The following is a 17,259-nucleotide window of genomic DNA, read 5'->3' as shown; positions in this document are numbered from 1 at the left end:
TAATACTCCGTAAGTTTCTGTTGACCAATTGGCTTTTGTCCAACTAATTTTGCAAAACAGGCAGCCGCACCTTTTTCAAGCCAATTGGTTAAAACTTGAAACTATCGTCCATGTGCAGCCAACTAAGCTTCAAAGTGATGGTCAATATATTTTAATATTTCAGTAAAATATTAATCTATTATTCGGTATGAAAAGTACTCCTCAGTCCTCATGTTCTATCTTAATTACTCGTATCTAAGAAGAAAAAAACATTAACTAATATAACTATATTTAACGAGGGTTGGTGCTCGCGCGTTACGACGGTTAAACGGTAATGATAATACAAAACAGTAGGGAAAGAATTGATATGCGTGTGTGTAAATGAGAAGGAGTGAAATAAGTGACTGTATGTTAGATCTTGGTAGAGTGTTTGTGTGATTCTGTATAGAGATATAAAATTAAAGGTAATGTGTGAATTAAGGGCAATATGGAAATATCGGAAAAAGTGTTTAAATTATTTAAAATAGAGTTTCAGGGTTTATAGATTATAGACTTGATAGTTGGATAATAAAAACTCTATTTCTTTTATCTTTATATTCAAACTTAATTAACTTTAGAAATGAAATATTTAACAATATATTTGTCGAGGATAAAATAATATATAACAGATAATAGATAAAAGAATACAATAATTTTAAGACGAACATATATAAAAACGTAGAGAATAAAAATAAAATAGAACAAATTTATTGTCTAATACTCTAATGTAACATACGTATTCATGTTCCCAAATATGTGTTAATGTACACCGTTTCTTTTTAACTTTCAAACTATCGGGTATAAATGTTTTACTTTGAAGATAAATTCGTATCAAAATTCCTAAGAGGATATCTGATTAGATTTGATATTGGGTTTTAGTAAAATAAACTTTTTCTCTATTAGCACGAGAATATAATAAATTAATATTCTAATTGACTCGAACATCCCTTAAATTATTAGAGCATCAGGTTATATTTGTGCAATGCATGACTAAAGATTTAGTTGAGAACCTATTAATATGTTAAACAAAATTACATATATAATAAAAAAGGGAAATGCTAAATACAGCTCTAAAGGCTGTATTTAATATGTATAAAAAACTTGTATATTTCATATTAAAAGTTCGTCTTCTGATTTTCATGGTAAATGTACAAACAATTTATGCACCTTAAAAAAGCCCTAAGGGTTGTATTTAGCAAACCCCTAATAAAAAAAATTGGAAAAAAAAGGTAAAGAAGAACATTTTATCCTCGTAACCATATTGGATCTCCGTCATCTCACCTGGTAATAGAAGTTATAATAACGGTGAGATGCATTCACTCAATGTCTATATAATTTGAGTGTCCTAAAGATCAAACTCACGTCTCATAACTTCACATGTGGACCGGAAATGCATTGGTAATAAGTACCACTTCTTCTATTGATGAATTGGTTATATATAGGTTGTTATAACAAATAGCAAATATATAGTATTAGGTTTTGTCGATAAAATACTACGAGTTTTTTTTTTGAACGACAAACAAATATTATAGAAACAGTGGCCTGCCCAAAGGGGGGCAATTCAAAATTTAAATTTTGTTATGTATTTTTAATTTTTTCATGGATCTTAAAAAATTTTTCTATAGTATTTTTTTTTTTTTTTTTTTTTTTTTTTACCATTTTGCTCCCTTTTAAATTTATATTACATTAATTTTTTAATTTTGCCCCCTCCGATATTTTTTTCTAATATCGCCTCTGTATAGAAATATTACGAGTAATTAATTAGGCGTAATAAAATTAGTATATTGCTGTTAGAAGATTTAAATGGTTGTTTTTAATATATGAAAGTATTAACTTTTATGTATGTTAAAAATCATTATTGATGTTGTTAGAGATCATTATCAATTTCCAACAATGTTTTATGAAGCTTGTGACATTATACTTGCAAATACATTGTGAGACTAACGTATACTTATGTTAACAATGAACTACTTAATGAAGTATACAAAATGTTAATAGTAGACAAAGAATCAAATTATAAATCTTATAGATATGAGCATCAAAACCTCGAAAGCTCTATCTTGGAGTAAAAAACTGGACAAATCAAATTCATTAAGGAAATATATGTCGTTGTTCGAACCCGCACTCATAACCAAAATAAGCATGTCAAATCTACATAAGAAGTATTTGTTTCGAGCGTAATCATTAGACATACATTATCACTTTGTGTGTATTGGCCTTTGCCATGTTACTTAACTGTGATTCCAAGGCCTGTACATGTGATCAGGTTTCCGAACGAACTCGAAAAACCATGTGCCTTTTCATGTTGCGAAAACAAATAACAAATTAAATTACAACTTCTCATAACAAAAATATGGTGTTAACTATAAGCCAAATCACAAGAGCAATATGGATGAAAATATGGATTTTATTAACGAACACAACAAACATTATTAAAAAGTTTTGTTAAACGTATTGCAAACGATATATAATATATAGGACATGTTTAGTCAAGTTGTGTATATATTACTATAATTTTTCTTCGTTTAGCTATATACAATATGAAGTTGTATCATATCAGGTAGAATTATTCAAATAAATTCGGGTCGCGTTTGAGAAAGAAACCCAAATGCTAATGCTTATCCTTGGTGACAATTATCCACCTAATCCACTTGTTTTACTGCTTGAATAAAGAAATTAAAGCTCGTCAGCAATTTAATTAACCTGATCCATTAAGGCTTCGGGTGTCTTTAAGTCACCTAAATATTTATACCCTTTATAAAAATTATCACACCCCCCATTTTTAGAAATAGTTACACAATAGTTAAATACAGAATTACTAAATTACCCTTAATAAACACTTGAAAGAGTTTTATAAAATACTAAATATTCTCTTGATAAATTAATTTACACTTTAAACCTTTATTTTAATAATTAACACTTTAAGCCCTTATCTTCTAAAAGATTTTCACTATCATAATTACATCAACCTACACCACTTGATACCGCCACCGCCACCAATAATACCATCACCGACACCACTAAACCGTTTTCCCCACCACCCCCGCCGCATTGCGCGGGTACCATTCTCGTATAAATAAAGGTATATTTAAATAATAAGGTTGGTTATTCAAGTAAACAAATATAACAAGATTTTGACCCGAATTAAATATATTTTATATTTATATAATATTACATTTATATTTATTACTTATAATTTATATATATGTTAATATATTTAAGAGTATTGATAAATCCTTCTAATAGATCAACCTAATTATCCTCCTAATCATATGATGAAGCCACATGAAAAAATCAAGGGGGTGATGTATAAAAGATAATGAGTGGATTACACATGTCAAAATGTTGTGGTATTAGGAGGATTATTAGGCTAAAGTTTTAGGCGGATCAATCATTTTCCTATATTTAATCTTTTTATCTTTTTAATGTACAAATCTATACAAATTGTATATTTTTAATAAAAAAGTGCAGTAAAAACAATTCGTTTTATAAAAGTTATAAAAATTTTAACATTTAAAAAATATAATTAGTTATTAAAAAGCTTATCTGTAATTGAGTTTTTATATCATATTTTTTTTCTTAATAATTGAAAGTTAAATATAATAACTTTTTTTAAAAAAGTTATTAAATTAACCAAAAAAAACCCGAAACCGATCCAAGCCGAACCCGAAAACCGAGAAACCGAACCGAGCGAAAACTGAATCTAATGGTTTTGGTTTTCTAAAAACTAAATGGATCGGTTTAAGTTTCGGTATTAAGCAAAAACCGACCCATACTCACTCCTAACTCATACCTTTTACATATCATAAATAATTAAAACAGGCAATGAATCATCATATAGATATAAGGATTTAACATATCAATGCTTATATGAAAAAGAGTAAATACGAAATAGTTTTGTTTTATAGATATGATTTCTTTCAACTCATACTTTTCTTTCATTCAAGTTGACGAGAACGGTATCAGCGCATTGCGACGGTGATGGAATTGATCGATGACGGGGTGGTGATGTAATGGCAGCGGCGGTGGTGGCGGTGATGGAGTGATCTACTGACGGGCTCCGCCTTTAGTCGTACAGATTCCGCCTTCGGATTTAAAAATTTGTCGAAAATATATCGAAGGACCACTTTAATGAAAGAGCATGATATTTTAAAAACACCCATATAATTTTTATAATTTATCGATGTATGGTTTTTGAGATGAAAGATTTTGAATGAATTAGAATGATAAACAGATTTATGAATTAGAATGATAAACACAATTAAAACACATTGTGTTAGGTTCAGATCTGTAACACCCCATTTATTTTAATATATAAATTAAGTAATTTGATAATATTTTTAACTTTAAAATGATTTCCTAGTATTTAAATCTGAGATATAAGGTTAAATTAGTCAAAACTTTAATGAATAACGAGTATAATACATGTTAAAAAGTTGTATAGGGCGTAGCATGAGAAGACACATGACACCCTTTCATCCATTTTGTGACTTACTACCTATATCTAACTACTCCATTTCTATTTCTTTTTCATTCCAATTTATTCTCTAATGTGTAATTCTTAAATTCATCCAAATCCAAATCAAAATCATCCAAATAATAGTAATAATAACATTTAAATTACTAAAAAGTAAACTTGGGAGATTTTGGTATTGGTGGTATATGTGGCCTAAAATCAAGAGGAAAGAGGAAGAAGATTAGTTTTTTTTTTTTTTTTTTATATTCTTTAAGGTATGGTTTTGATTATTATTTTTTTTGAGAAATTTAGGGTTCATAGAATCCAATTGAATTGGGGATTTCTAGCAAAATGGGTTTTAGGGATTTATTTCAATTAGGGTTAATGCAATTCAATTGATTTGGAGATTTTAGTTAAATATGTCATTTTGATTATATTGAAGCTACGGATCTCAGTCTATGGCGGAGTCATGATAGCTAAAGGCGAAACCCGTTAGGTAGATCACTCCATCACCGATCACCCCCTATAACTTATCATCCTCTATGACCTATCACTCCCACCAGCTACCCCTTATTAATATCCTTAAGGGCTCCATACCATACCCTTACATGTATAACTCACTGTAACACCCCGACTAAGGCGGAAAACTCGGGATGTAAGATAAAACACACGCGCACATGGATGTTATATAGGAATACTAAATGAGTGCATAGAAGTACCATAAATAGTCAAATTCATAACCAAACAAGCATAGTAGTAGTCATCACACACAAGTTCAACAAAAGTAATCAAATCAAGTACGATAAGTTCCCACGCAGGGGAAACGATTAGGCATATTGCCACCAAGCATGAGTAAAAGCATGCAAACTCTAATCCTAAATCCTGAAGTCTACTAAGAGTCCCATGCTACCAATCCTAGCCACGATTAGCTTGATTACCTGAAAGGAATACTTAAACGTGTCAACACAAAGGTTGGTGAGTTCGTAGGTTTGAGTATAAACAAGTAGTATAAAAGCGTTTTATACCGTCAATAGAATTCAATTGCAATGTATCATGTAATGGCTAAAGATCAACTTGTACATAAGTAAGCGAGCACATACAATCCTCAACAGGACCGACTAAAAGTATCAATCGAGCACACACAATCCTCAACATGACCGGCTAATAGTATCAATCGAGCACACACAATCCTCAACAGGACCGGATAATAGTATCAATCGAGCACACACAATCCTCAACAGGACCGCCTAATAGTATCAATCGAGCCCACACAATCCTCAACAGGACCGGCTAATAGTATCAATCGAGCCCACACAATCCTCAACATGACCGGCTAATAGTATCAATCGAGCCCACACAATCCTCAACAGGACCGGCTAATAGTATCAATCGAGCACACACAATCCTCAACAGGACCGGCTAATAGTATCAAGTAGTTATATAGCCATGGAGTAGTAAAAGCAGTTACGGCATGTATAAAAGCATAAGTAGTATTCCTTTCACCCCAAAATGTAAGTAAGGAAAAGGGGCTACGAAGACTCACAGTGATCTGCAACAAGCGTAGTTTACAAGCACAGAGTATGAGCACAGATATAAGTAAGATATATCTATTCGAATCCAAGTATGTCTTGATTTCAACCTAATCACAAGTCATTTGAGCATAGATGAGTACATGTATTAGTTCTTGTGACAAGTTATTCACTGAGTGGTCCTTGATGAACTGATGATTTAGTCCCTTAAAGATCTTTGAACGTTTTGACTCAAAAGTGTTTTACATAAACTAGACTCGAAATGAACGTCTTTGAACTCACACATAAGTACTTATCGTAATAATGAGTTGTATGTGCCCTTAGTACTGAACTTTAGTCTTTAGAATCTCAAATCAATTAGTCATAGAACTCGTACTTTGATGATCAAGATAAAACATGTCTTATTAATTAGGGTTTGCACTTTGTACGTTGCTTTAGATCGATTCATGAACTAGCTTGAAATTAAAAAGTAGACTTTAAGGTGTGTAATCGTATGAGAAGGATGTTATGATCTTGGTTTAGTGTTAATTAAGCAAGTACGTTATGTTATGGAACTAATACAAGATGTTTTATGACTACACGAAGTTAATCTAGGGCTTGGATGTTCAAGATCGTCCTACAGGATCGTTTTAGGGTTTTAGTGACTCCAGATCGTCCTAGCTTCCACAAGACCGTCCTAGCTGCCTCCAGATCGTCTTGGTTGCTTAGCTTTCAAGATCGTTTTAGTAGTTCTAAGTTAAGATCGTTTCACAAGGTTAAATCCAAGATCGTTTTAAGTTGAATGCCTCAAGATCGTTTTAGTTACTTGCTCAAGATCGTTTCAGCAGCCAAGGTCAAGATCGTTTCACAAGACCGTCCTGGCTTCCAATTCAAGAATCAAGGGCACAAGATCGTTTCATGATCAAGTGTTTGAGCTAAACTAATCCAAAGGATCGGTTACCCATTAAACGTACCAACAACATTACAACACCACACGAGATCGAACAAACAAACCACGAACCAAAGGAGCTGACCAGGACGATCTTGGGTTGGGGACCAAGATCGTCCCATCAGGATCGTTCCAGGGTCCTAGACGGCTGAAACTAAGACTTGATCAATATACGAAGATCTAGATCGATTCCGGGACTTGTTAGAACATCAAACTTGTACATATATCCATAATAACACTAACCATTAACACTTTTAACGATTTCAAGACCATTTATAGCATGATTAAGGTGTGGCACCTCAAGAACAAGTTTTCCCTTATTTTCAAAAGTGGGTTTTGTAAATTAAAGCATGTTATGACCCAAATTTGTTCACAAAAATGATGTTAAACACATTTAGACACAAACCCATTAACTATTAACACGTTTTTCATATCAAAATTGGACCAAATCATCAAGAACATAAGCTTGAAAAAGTACACTTTTAATTTGATCAAAAACTCAAAATTTGTTGTTGTTACCTGAAATTTGATGCTAGAAATATGTTTTGATTATCACAAGGAAGCTAAAAGTACAAGAAATTTTGGTTTAACAATCCAAAATCAAAAGGTGATTTTTGTGTGTGAAAATGGTGGCTGCAAGTGTGTGTTTTTAGAGAGAGAGTGAAGAAAGATGGAGAAGATGGGAGAATGAGTTTCTCTCTCTAAGAGAATCTATTTATAGTTTTCCAATATTAAATGAACCTAATAAATGTAGGGACTATTTGTGAACATTTTTGGACTAGAACTTTCTTAAATACGATCGTTTACGACTCGAAATCTAGTATTTTACCATAATAAATCATAAACTTGTCTTATAATTCATGATTTAAGATTGAATTGACCTTCACGTGAGTACATATCTTAAGTCTAAGGCAGGTCAAGAACTTAGATAAACTTTGTGAATTTTATTTACTACATTTATAAAACGGTTGTTACACTCACTAACTCGGGTTAGAAATTTTTTTTTTTTTAATTTTTGTTATGGATTGAGTGAAAAAATGGAAAAAAAAAACTTAAGATATCTACCCTATATATATATATATATAATGAGAATGTTGATGGAAGGTTTAATAGTGATAGTTTGAAGAGATGGAATTATGTAAAATGTGATTTTGATATGAGTTAAGTCAATCACATAGTAAGAATTGAAATGGGTAAATAGAAGTCTAGAGAAATTAGTGTTTATGACTAAATAGCTTGATTGAAATGGGTAAATACCATTCTCTCCTTAAGAACCTTAAAGTGAAAAAATGAAAAAAATAAATCAAAAAAACAAATTAAAAAAAATTAAAAAATGGATCTTCTTTCCTTAAGAACTTTCTTTCTGGATATCTACCATATATATATATATATATATATAGGAGAGAGATCAAATAAGAAGGTGTGTTAAGGACAAAAGAGAGAGAATGTGTTATTGGCTAATCAGAGTGTTATACTTCGTCACTAAAAAAAATGCACGGTAGCATTTTTGTAAATAATTTGACTTCAAACCTAAGCTGACCAAACCTAAGATGAATCAGCCCAAGCTGACCCACCTTAACCTAACCCAGCCCAAGCCGATTCAGCCCAAGCTGACCCAAACCCAAGCTGACCCATCCCAAGCTGACCCAACCGAACCCCAAGCTGACCCAAACCCGTAATCTACATTTGTGTAGCTTAATCTACATTTGTGTAGATTATGTGTAAATTGTGTCAAGCTAGCCCAACCCCAAGCTGACCCAACCTGACCAGACCCTAAGCTGACCCAAACCTGAACCAAGCTGACCCAACCCAGAACCCAAGCTGACCCAAAACCCATAATCTACATTTGTGTAGATTATGTGTAAATTGTGTCAAGCTAACCCAACCCAAGCTGACCTAACCTGACCAGACCCCAAGCTGACCCAAACCTGATTGAACCCAGAACTCAAGCTGACCCAAAACCCATAATCTATATTTGTGTAGATTATGTGTAAATTATGTCAAGCTGACCCAACCCCAAGCTGACCGAACCTGACCAGACCCCAAACTGACCTGACCTAGGCCCCAAGCTGACCCAACCATGACCAAAGATGACCCAGACCCCAAGCTGACCCAAGCTGGCTTAAACCTGACAAGTCCCCAAGCTGACCCAGACAAACTAACCCAGACCCAAATGACTGATCAAACTGACCAAAACAAAGCTAATCCAACTCAAGCTGACCCAACCTACTGAGATTCCAAGCTGACCAAGCTTCACAAAACTTTCATTTATTTACAAAATTGCCACCGTGCTTTTTTTAAAATTTGGTCACATGTCACGTTCTGTTTAGCTAATAGGACATTATCTCCCTTCTCTCCTTAAGATACCTTTTTTCAGGATCCTCACCCTATATATATATATATATATATTTATGTATGTAAAATGAGAATGTTAATGGAAGGTTTAATAGTGATAATTTGAAGAGATGGAATTATGTAAAATGTGATTTTGATATGAGTCAAGTCAATCACATAGTAAGAATTGAAAGTGAAATGGGTAAATAGAAGTATAGTGAAATTAGTGTTTATGACTAGATAGTTTGGTTTGTGAAATATGGCCTTACTTGCATATTGTGATGAATTTCTAGGTTAAAAGCAAACTCAATCGTATTGTGGTTATCTTGTTATTTGACTTTTGCGGAGGAGTTGGGTACCTTTATATATGATTATATATACGTTTAAAGATCATAGTTTGTTTTGATCAGTTTTTTAGTTTTCACATAAAATTTAGTTTTTATATGACATTTCACTCCTATCAACGGCTATCATGGTAAAGAATTAGTATTTACATATTTATGTTTCATAAATTTCTTTTTTAGTCCAAATTAAAAAGTTTGCACTATCTACGTTGTTGCCTAAATAAGTAACGAATATTAGATGAGTGGTCACATGACCCACGTATAATGGGTATCTTAGTCTTTTCATGTATAAATGAAAAGATTGTAAATTTTACTTACGATTTAGTCGGTCAGTGCCGGTTTAATCTTTTTGGTGACCTTAAACAGTACTAATATTGGAGGCCTTTTTAAAAAACTTTTTGACAAACCCTTTTATTTTATCCGCGCTTAGAATCGACAAAATAATTAAAACTCATAAATAATGAAGTTAAAAGGATAAAACAAAATTTTTGACAACACTATATATGATGTAAGTACATATTAAAGTTATATTATCATCACTTAAAAGGAAACGATGCGATGAAACTGATATTATTAAAATTGTAAATTTTTAGTGCATTACATTAACTATATATGAGGGGTCTAAATTGATAATATTAAAATTAGAAAGGACTACATACAATTTAAATATAAGGGTAAATTACAAAAATCATACCTGTTCGAAATTACACTGGTCATACCTACAATTTAAAAATTACGCGAGACATACCCAACGTTGTCAAAAACTTACATTGACCATACCTATCACTGACGGTCATCTATTTGACCATTAAGTAAAGTCACGTGCCGTGCATGTGAGGTATCAAAATCGTAGTTTCTAATATACTTCAGGTATCATTTGTGTAATTTACTCTAATAAAAAATTATTAAGAGTTCAAGAGTTTTATTTATACTTCAATTATTATGTTGGGTAGATATGAAAAGGAGAAAAAAAAATTTAATTATGAAAAAAAAGTTTTTTTTTAATGAAAAATGTATTGAGAAAAATAATTGATATAAGAATGCATTTATTATTACATATATCATTATTATTTTGTATAGTAAATATAACAAGGATGATAACCATAAAACCACTAAAGTTTTACTTTTATATTATTATTATTATTATTATTATTATTATTATTACTATTTTATTTGGTATGATTTATTCTTTTTGATGGAAACCTATATATAAAAAGATACAATTTTTTTTTATAAAAAAAAACAATATAACTTTTTCATATGGTTTTTGTCATCCTTAAAATTAGAGAGGTAAAGCAAAGTTGAAGATTCGTTACAGTTTTAAAATATTTCTCAAATTAGCAATCTGTAGCATTTTGGGTTTGGAGTTCCAGAGAAAAACATGTTTTTTGTTTTGTGCATCCATCTTGGATGCATATTTTTCAAAATGATGCATCCAATAAAAAATGTGATTTTTCTGAGTTTGACGGATCAATGTGTTTTTAAACACTTATATAATGATAATTAGTTATGCACTATGTTAGCTTTATAGACTTTTAATGCATCAAAATGATGTATTTAAGTATTCTCACCGTTCTTATTTTAAGAGTGTTCTTCCCGGAGTGTTACTATATATATATAATTTAATATAGAATATCTACCCACTTTAATAATTGAAATATAAATATAAACATCTTAATATTTTTTTTATTAGAGTAAATTACACATATGATACCTGAAGTATACGCGAAATTACGATTTTGATACCTCACATGCAAGGCACATGACTTGAGTTAACGGTCAAATAGACGATCGTCAGCGATAGGTATGGTCAGTGTAAGTTTTTGACAACGATAGGTATGTCTCGCGTAATTTTTAAATTGTAGGTATAAGCAGTGTAGTTTCAAATAAACCTCAGGTATGATTTTTATAATTTACCCTAAATATAATAATAGGACATTAATTAAATAATGCAATAAACTAATGAAGCACAACTATTCAAATATCGTCTATTGGGTTGTCTTCCAAATCTCTTTGCCTCTATTAAAACAAGATCTGAGTTTGTTATTATTATTATTTATTTATTTATTTTTTTTATTTTGACTTCGGTTATCAAACTTTTTAGTATCAAATATTTAGTTTATCCATCAAAAACACAGTATACTAACATCAAATCTCTGAAAAGTAAAATATTTAAGCTCGACATTCGATAAAATTTGAGGCCTCTAATTTGTGGAGGCCTTAAACGACCGCCTAACATATACGTATTATAGAATCGACACTTGGTACACTATAGTAATAAAATAACTAAAATAACCATCATATTATTCCATGCACATGACCAAACATTAAAAGTTGATTTGGATCGAAAACGTAAACGGGGCAAACCCTTTTTTAATTAAAGAACGTAAACTTGTGAAAAGGATAAAGCCACTACTTTCATATACACGACAAGGAACAAAAATATAATTTACTCAAATTCTAATTAGTTATTTTGATACTATTATCTTAAGTCTAGCCACCATGAATGTGTTCAACCCAATGTATTTTGTTTAAATTAAGCATTTGTATAATATAACTTGCATAAAAATGACTAATTTGTAATTGTAATGTGCATACAATTTTCATCATTATATAAACATACACAACCCTCTACCATCATCATCCAACACTCTAGCTAGTTTACCTAACAGAATGGCATCTCTTGCACCACCATCAACCACCGCAAAACCCTTCTCTTCTTCTTCTTCCACTTATTCTTCTTCATTCTCTTTCAAATCATCTCAAATTCCCATTTCAAGAGAAAACCGCATTAATCGCCATGCAATAATTTCATGCAAAACCCTAGATGACAACAATAACAATAACCACAATGAAAACGTTAACTCCAACAAAGTTGATAGGAGAAACATGTTATTAGGCCTTGGAGGTCTTTATGGTGCAGCCGCCACCCTCGGGTCGGATTCACTAGCCTTTGCTAAGCCGATCGTGGCACCGGATATCACGAAATGTGGCGCGGCTGACATACCACAAGGTGCTAAACCCATGAACTGTTGTCCTCCATCCGCTAGTAAAATCATTGATTTTAAAATTCCTCCACCTTCAGCCACACGAGTTCGGCCTGCAGCTCATTTGGTTAGTAAAGATTATATATCGAAATTTAATAAAGCAATCGAGCTCATGAAAGCTCTTCCTGATGATGATCCTCGTAGCTTTAAACAACAAGCCGCGGTTCATTGTGCTTATTGTGATGGTGCTTATGATCAAGTCGGTTTCCCGGATCTTGAACTTCAAGTTCACGGGTCATGGCTGTTTTTACCTTTTCATCGATACTATTTATACTTTTTTGAAAAGATTTGTGGCAAGTTAATTGATGATCCAACTTTTGCCATCCCATTTTGGAATTGGGATGCACCGGATGGAATGAAAATTCCTGATATCTACACGAATAAGAAGTCTCCCTTGTACGATTCTTTTCGTGAGGCTAGGCATCAACCACCATCTATAATCGATCTTGATTATAATGGGGTTGATGAGAATTTAAGCAAGTCAAAACAAGTGTCTACAAATCTCACAATCATGTATAGACAAATGGTGTCTAGTGCAAAGACTGCTAGTCTTTTCATGGGCAGCCCCTATCGTGCTGGCGATGAGGCTAGCCCAGGTGGGGGCTCTCTTGAGAGCATACCACATGGACCGGTCCATATCTGGACCGGAGACAGTACCCAGCCTAACGGCGAGGACATGGGTAACTTTTATTCCGCAGGTAGAGATCCTCTTTTCTATGCACATCATGCAAATGTTGATAGAATGTGGTCAGTTTGGAAGACCCTAGAAGGAAGACATCAAGATTTTACAGATACAGACTGGCTTGATTCGTCATTTTTGTTTTATAATGAAAACGCTGAGATGGTTCGTGTCAAGGTGAGGGATTGTGTTGATTCAAAAAATATTGGCTATGTTTATCAAGATGTGGAAACACCATGGCTAAATAGCAAGCCGGTACCACGAGTCAAAAGGGTTTTGAGCAAGATCAAGAAACTTGGTTCGGCTCGAGCTGATGATGAACACCATCTCTTTGCTAAAGATGTTTTCCCAACAACTCTTTATAATAAGCCGATCAAAGTGTTGGTTCCTAGACCAAAGAAGTCTAGAAGCAAAAAACAAAAAGACCAAGTAGAAGAGATCTTGGTGATTGAAGGGATTGAAGTTAAGAGAGACGTGTTTGTGAAATTTGATGTGTTATTGAACGACGAAGACGAAGGGACAAGTGCCACGGCCGATAAGACAGAGTTCGCCGGAAGTTTTGTGAATGTGCCTCATAAGCATAAGCATGGGAAGAGTGTGAAGACGAAATTGAGGTTAGGGATTAGTGAGCTTTTGGATGATTTGGATGCTGATGATGATGAAAATGTGTTTGTGACATTGGTGCCTAGAAATGGAGGTGATGAGGTTTCCATTAAAGGAATTAAAATCGAGCTTGAAGATTGATAATTGATTATTTAATTAATTAATCAACGTTTTGATTATTGTTTTCATTGTTGTTTATCATTTCCATTTCCATTACCATTTTCCGAATAAAAGTTTAATAGTTGTGAGTTACGGAGTATTTGTGGAATTAGATCGAATGTGACTCGGTGAGCACAATTAATTTATTGAATAATAACGGTAATTTGTTACGACTTTTTGTTATGTTATTGTAGTGGGTTACCGACTTATTAAAATGATGTTAAAAAATGAGCCAAAGAACACGTAAACACTAGCTATTTTTTAAATAAGTTCAATCGGTCATTGAGAAAAAAAATATACTCTTAAGATATTGCGATCTAAGATATATGATATCAAAGAGATCTTACCATATTCATATTCTTTAGTGGCATGATCACTCGTGCCTACATTTTATGAATCACGTTAGTTTACGATCAAAAATGCCGTTCAAAAAAAAGATGAAAGCGTGACTAACAATTAGAGTATTACTGACTTATATATATATTGAGCAGTGAGCACCATATTTATTGCTTAATTATTTTGCAGATATATACCCAAATGAAGTAAGTTATAATATGAAATATATACAGATTGAAATTGTAATCCAATGATCTTTAGCTCGGCTTTCTATATATATCTGGTCATTTAGGAAAAGGAATAAACTGATGATACATGAAAGAGTACGCAAATTAATTTGTTGGGTACTTATATTAACCAATTTGATGATCGATTAATTTAGTGTGTTTCCTTTAGCGGCCATGAATAGTTAACTTTAATTACCAAGTTAATATTTGGATAGAAATCAAGATCACGTCCACCTTAATTCCCTTAAGCCATTAAACCAATAATATATATTATATATGGTCTCCTATATACGTTCATTTAAGATTTAATTAACTTTACCTAAACTAAGACGGATAAGATCATCAACTACACATTTTATAATTATTATAAGCATATTTAATTGGCCTCTACTTTTCCACTTGTTTGATTTCTGACATTTTTACCCAGTCAAGAAATTCGGTATATATGCCAGATTTATTTGTATTTGTTTTTTTATATTATTATACAACTCGATATGTGTTAGCTACTACCATAAACCTGGCTCATAGTCTCCTTTTAAATCGCTTTTCTAATGTAAAGTGGATATATGTTATCAAAAGATTAAACAAAGTATTCATGATAATCTAAAATATGAAATTAGCAATATTTTATTGAATAAGATATTGAATGGCCGGTCAAATACTCAAATTATAATAACTTAGACACCTTACTTTAATATTCATCACACACGTAATTAACAAAGAAAAAGATGCCATCTGGAAGTTTGTAATAAAAAAAAATAAACAATTGGACGTACATTTGGACTGGGTCATTATAACAACAGAAATTACCTAAATAAAGAAAATCACAAGATACTAAAAGCTTTCTATATTAAGTACAACAAAAAAATAAAAATACTTAATTAAGGTGCAAAAAATGGCTGGAATACCAACTACACAAATCTTTCCAATGAGCTTAGACAAACCGATAACACTCGTGGTGGCAAGGCCGTCGAAGAACGAAAGAGAAAAAGGGGAGGAAGAACAAGAAGAAGTATTGGTGATAGAAGATATAGAAGTTAAAAATGATGAGTATGTAAAGTTTGATGTGTTCATCAATGATGAAGATGATGTGGCAGCAAGTGTTGGAGGGGCTGGAAAAACCGAGTTTGCCGGTAGCTTTGTGAAAGTGCCACATAAGCAAAGGGAGAATCGCGAAGATGGTGATCACGCGAAGGTGATGATGATGAAAACTAAGTTGAGATTAGGAATAAGTGAATTGTTAGAGAGTTTGGGAGTTGAAGACGATGATGAAAATGTTATGGTCAAATTGGTGCCAAAATGTGATAATGTTCATGTTATGATAGGTGGTATAAAGATTGAGATTGAGTAATTAGTTGTTTGTTTAATTAGTTTTGATGTTCATTTCCATTTTTTGTTAACTAATTTAATTAAAAGACTTTATTTTCTTATTGTTTCAAAGTAAGTGTTATGCTTTGATATTGGTTTGAAGGTATATGTGCTTGAATCTAGCATATAGAAGAAAATATAACCCAATCTATTTTATCAAATAAATAAAGCTAATAATGTAAGAAAGGGATTCTTGTGTGTAATTTTAAGAATATAGAATTGAAATGAAGTAAAGCCATCAAACTACATATACTAGCTAGACACTTTGTAGTTTTAGTAACATGTATATATATTTGCTTTCTAGTTTGATCAAGATGACTAATTACACTTTCAACATATAATCAAGTGGGACTCTGTCAAAAAGACATCAACAGCGATTTCACACGAAAGGCAACAGTCTCACTAATATTATCTATATGAATTTTCCGATCGTTAAGTTACAATAATATTTGCAGCAGGCCGGGTTTGTTCAACAAAGTATATCCAATTTCTATTCATATGTAGTGTTACCATTTAAGAAGTAATAATCATTAACTTGGATAAAAGTAAAGTAAAGTAACTCTCAATACCGTCTTCTACAGGTTTTGGGTCTAAATGTTATATTTGACGATGTATGGGGAGGTGAATATGTAGACAGCCTTACCCCTATCAAAGGTAGAGATACTGCTTTCAGGTTCTATCAAAGGTAGAAAAGGACCTCCAGCCTTGTTGGACATGAGGATCGAACTCATGATCTTTGTCTCCAGAGGTAACGACTCTAATCACTGATCCAATCCAGTTGGTTTAATAGATATGTACGGTAATGTTCGTGATATGATTGAATTAAGCCATATGATTTTTGATCATTATGTATTCAGCTAGACTACCAAAAAATGTTAATTCACACACTAGCTAGATGACTAGATACCAAAAACGTGTGCCTTAGTTATAACATGGCAACATGAATTCCTACTATGCATTCTCTACAACTCATGAGTCATGACACCAAGCTTGCTTATACTGTATCAACTATCAAGTCCCTTAATTATATGTTTTTTTATATTCCGCTATAACTATTAGTTTATAAATACTTGTCTTATTCGTTTGCACAACCCACCCGCTAGACGTTTTTCTACAACGCAGATGCACAACAGCACAAGGTTCGTTATTTGTTAAGTTGGGCCTTCAAACTTTTATTGATACTTAGCCCAATCTTTAAGTTTGTTTTTTGGTCCATTATCTTTTAGACTTG

At 32.4% G+C, this 17,259-nt stretch overlaps 2 protein-coding genes across 2 annotated transcripts; both read left to right on the top strand.

Moving 5' to 3' along the window:
• The first annotated feature begins 12,282 nt into the window (after window positions 1–12,282).
• Window positions 12,283–14,079, top strand: LOC122598372 (polyphenol oxidase, chloroplastic-like). The gene has a single exon (XM_043770965.1). The coding sequence runs from the start codon at window positions 12,283–12,285 to the stop codon at window positions 14,077–14,079; it is 1,797 nt and encodes a 598-aa protein (XP_043626900.1).
• A 1,476-nt stretch (window positions 14,080–15,555) lies between these two features.
• Window positions 15,556–16,011, top strand: LOC122597099 (polyphenol oxidase, chloroplastic-like). Its single transcript, XM_043769733.1, has one exon. It carries the CDS (start codon window positions 15,556–15,558, stop codon window positions 16,009–16,011), a length of 456 nt encoding a protein of 151 aa, XP_043625668.1.
• Window positions 16,012–17,259: the final 1,248 nt, after the last annotated feature.

The sequence above is a fragment of the Erigeron canadensis genome, chromosome 4, assembly GCF_010389155.1.
Source record: "Erigeron canadensis isolate Cc75 chromosome 4, C_canadensis_v1, whole genome shotgun sequence".
NCBI lineage: Eukaryota > Viridiplantae > Streptophyta > Magnoliopsida > Asterales > Asteraceae > Erigeron > Erigeron canadensis.
The sequence above is the reverse complement of the archived record's forward strand: the minus strand, read 5'-3'. Positions and strand labels throughout refer to the sequence as shown.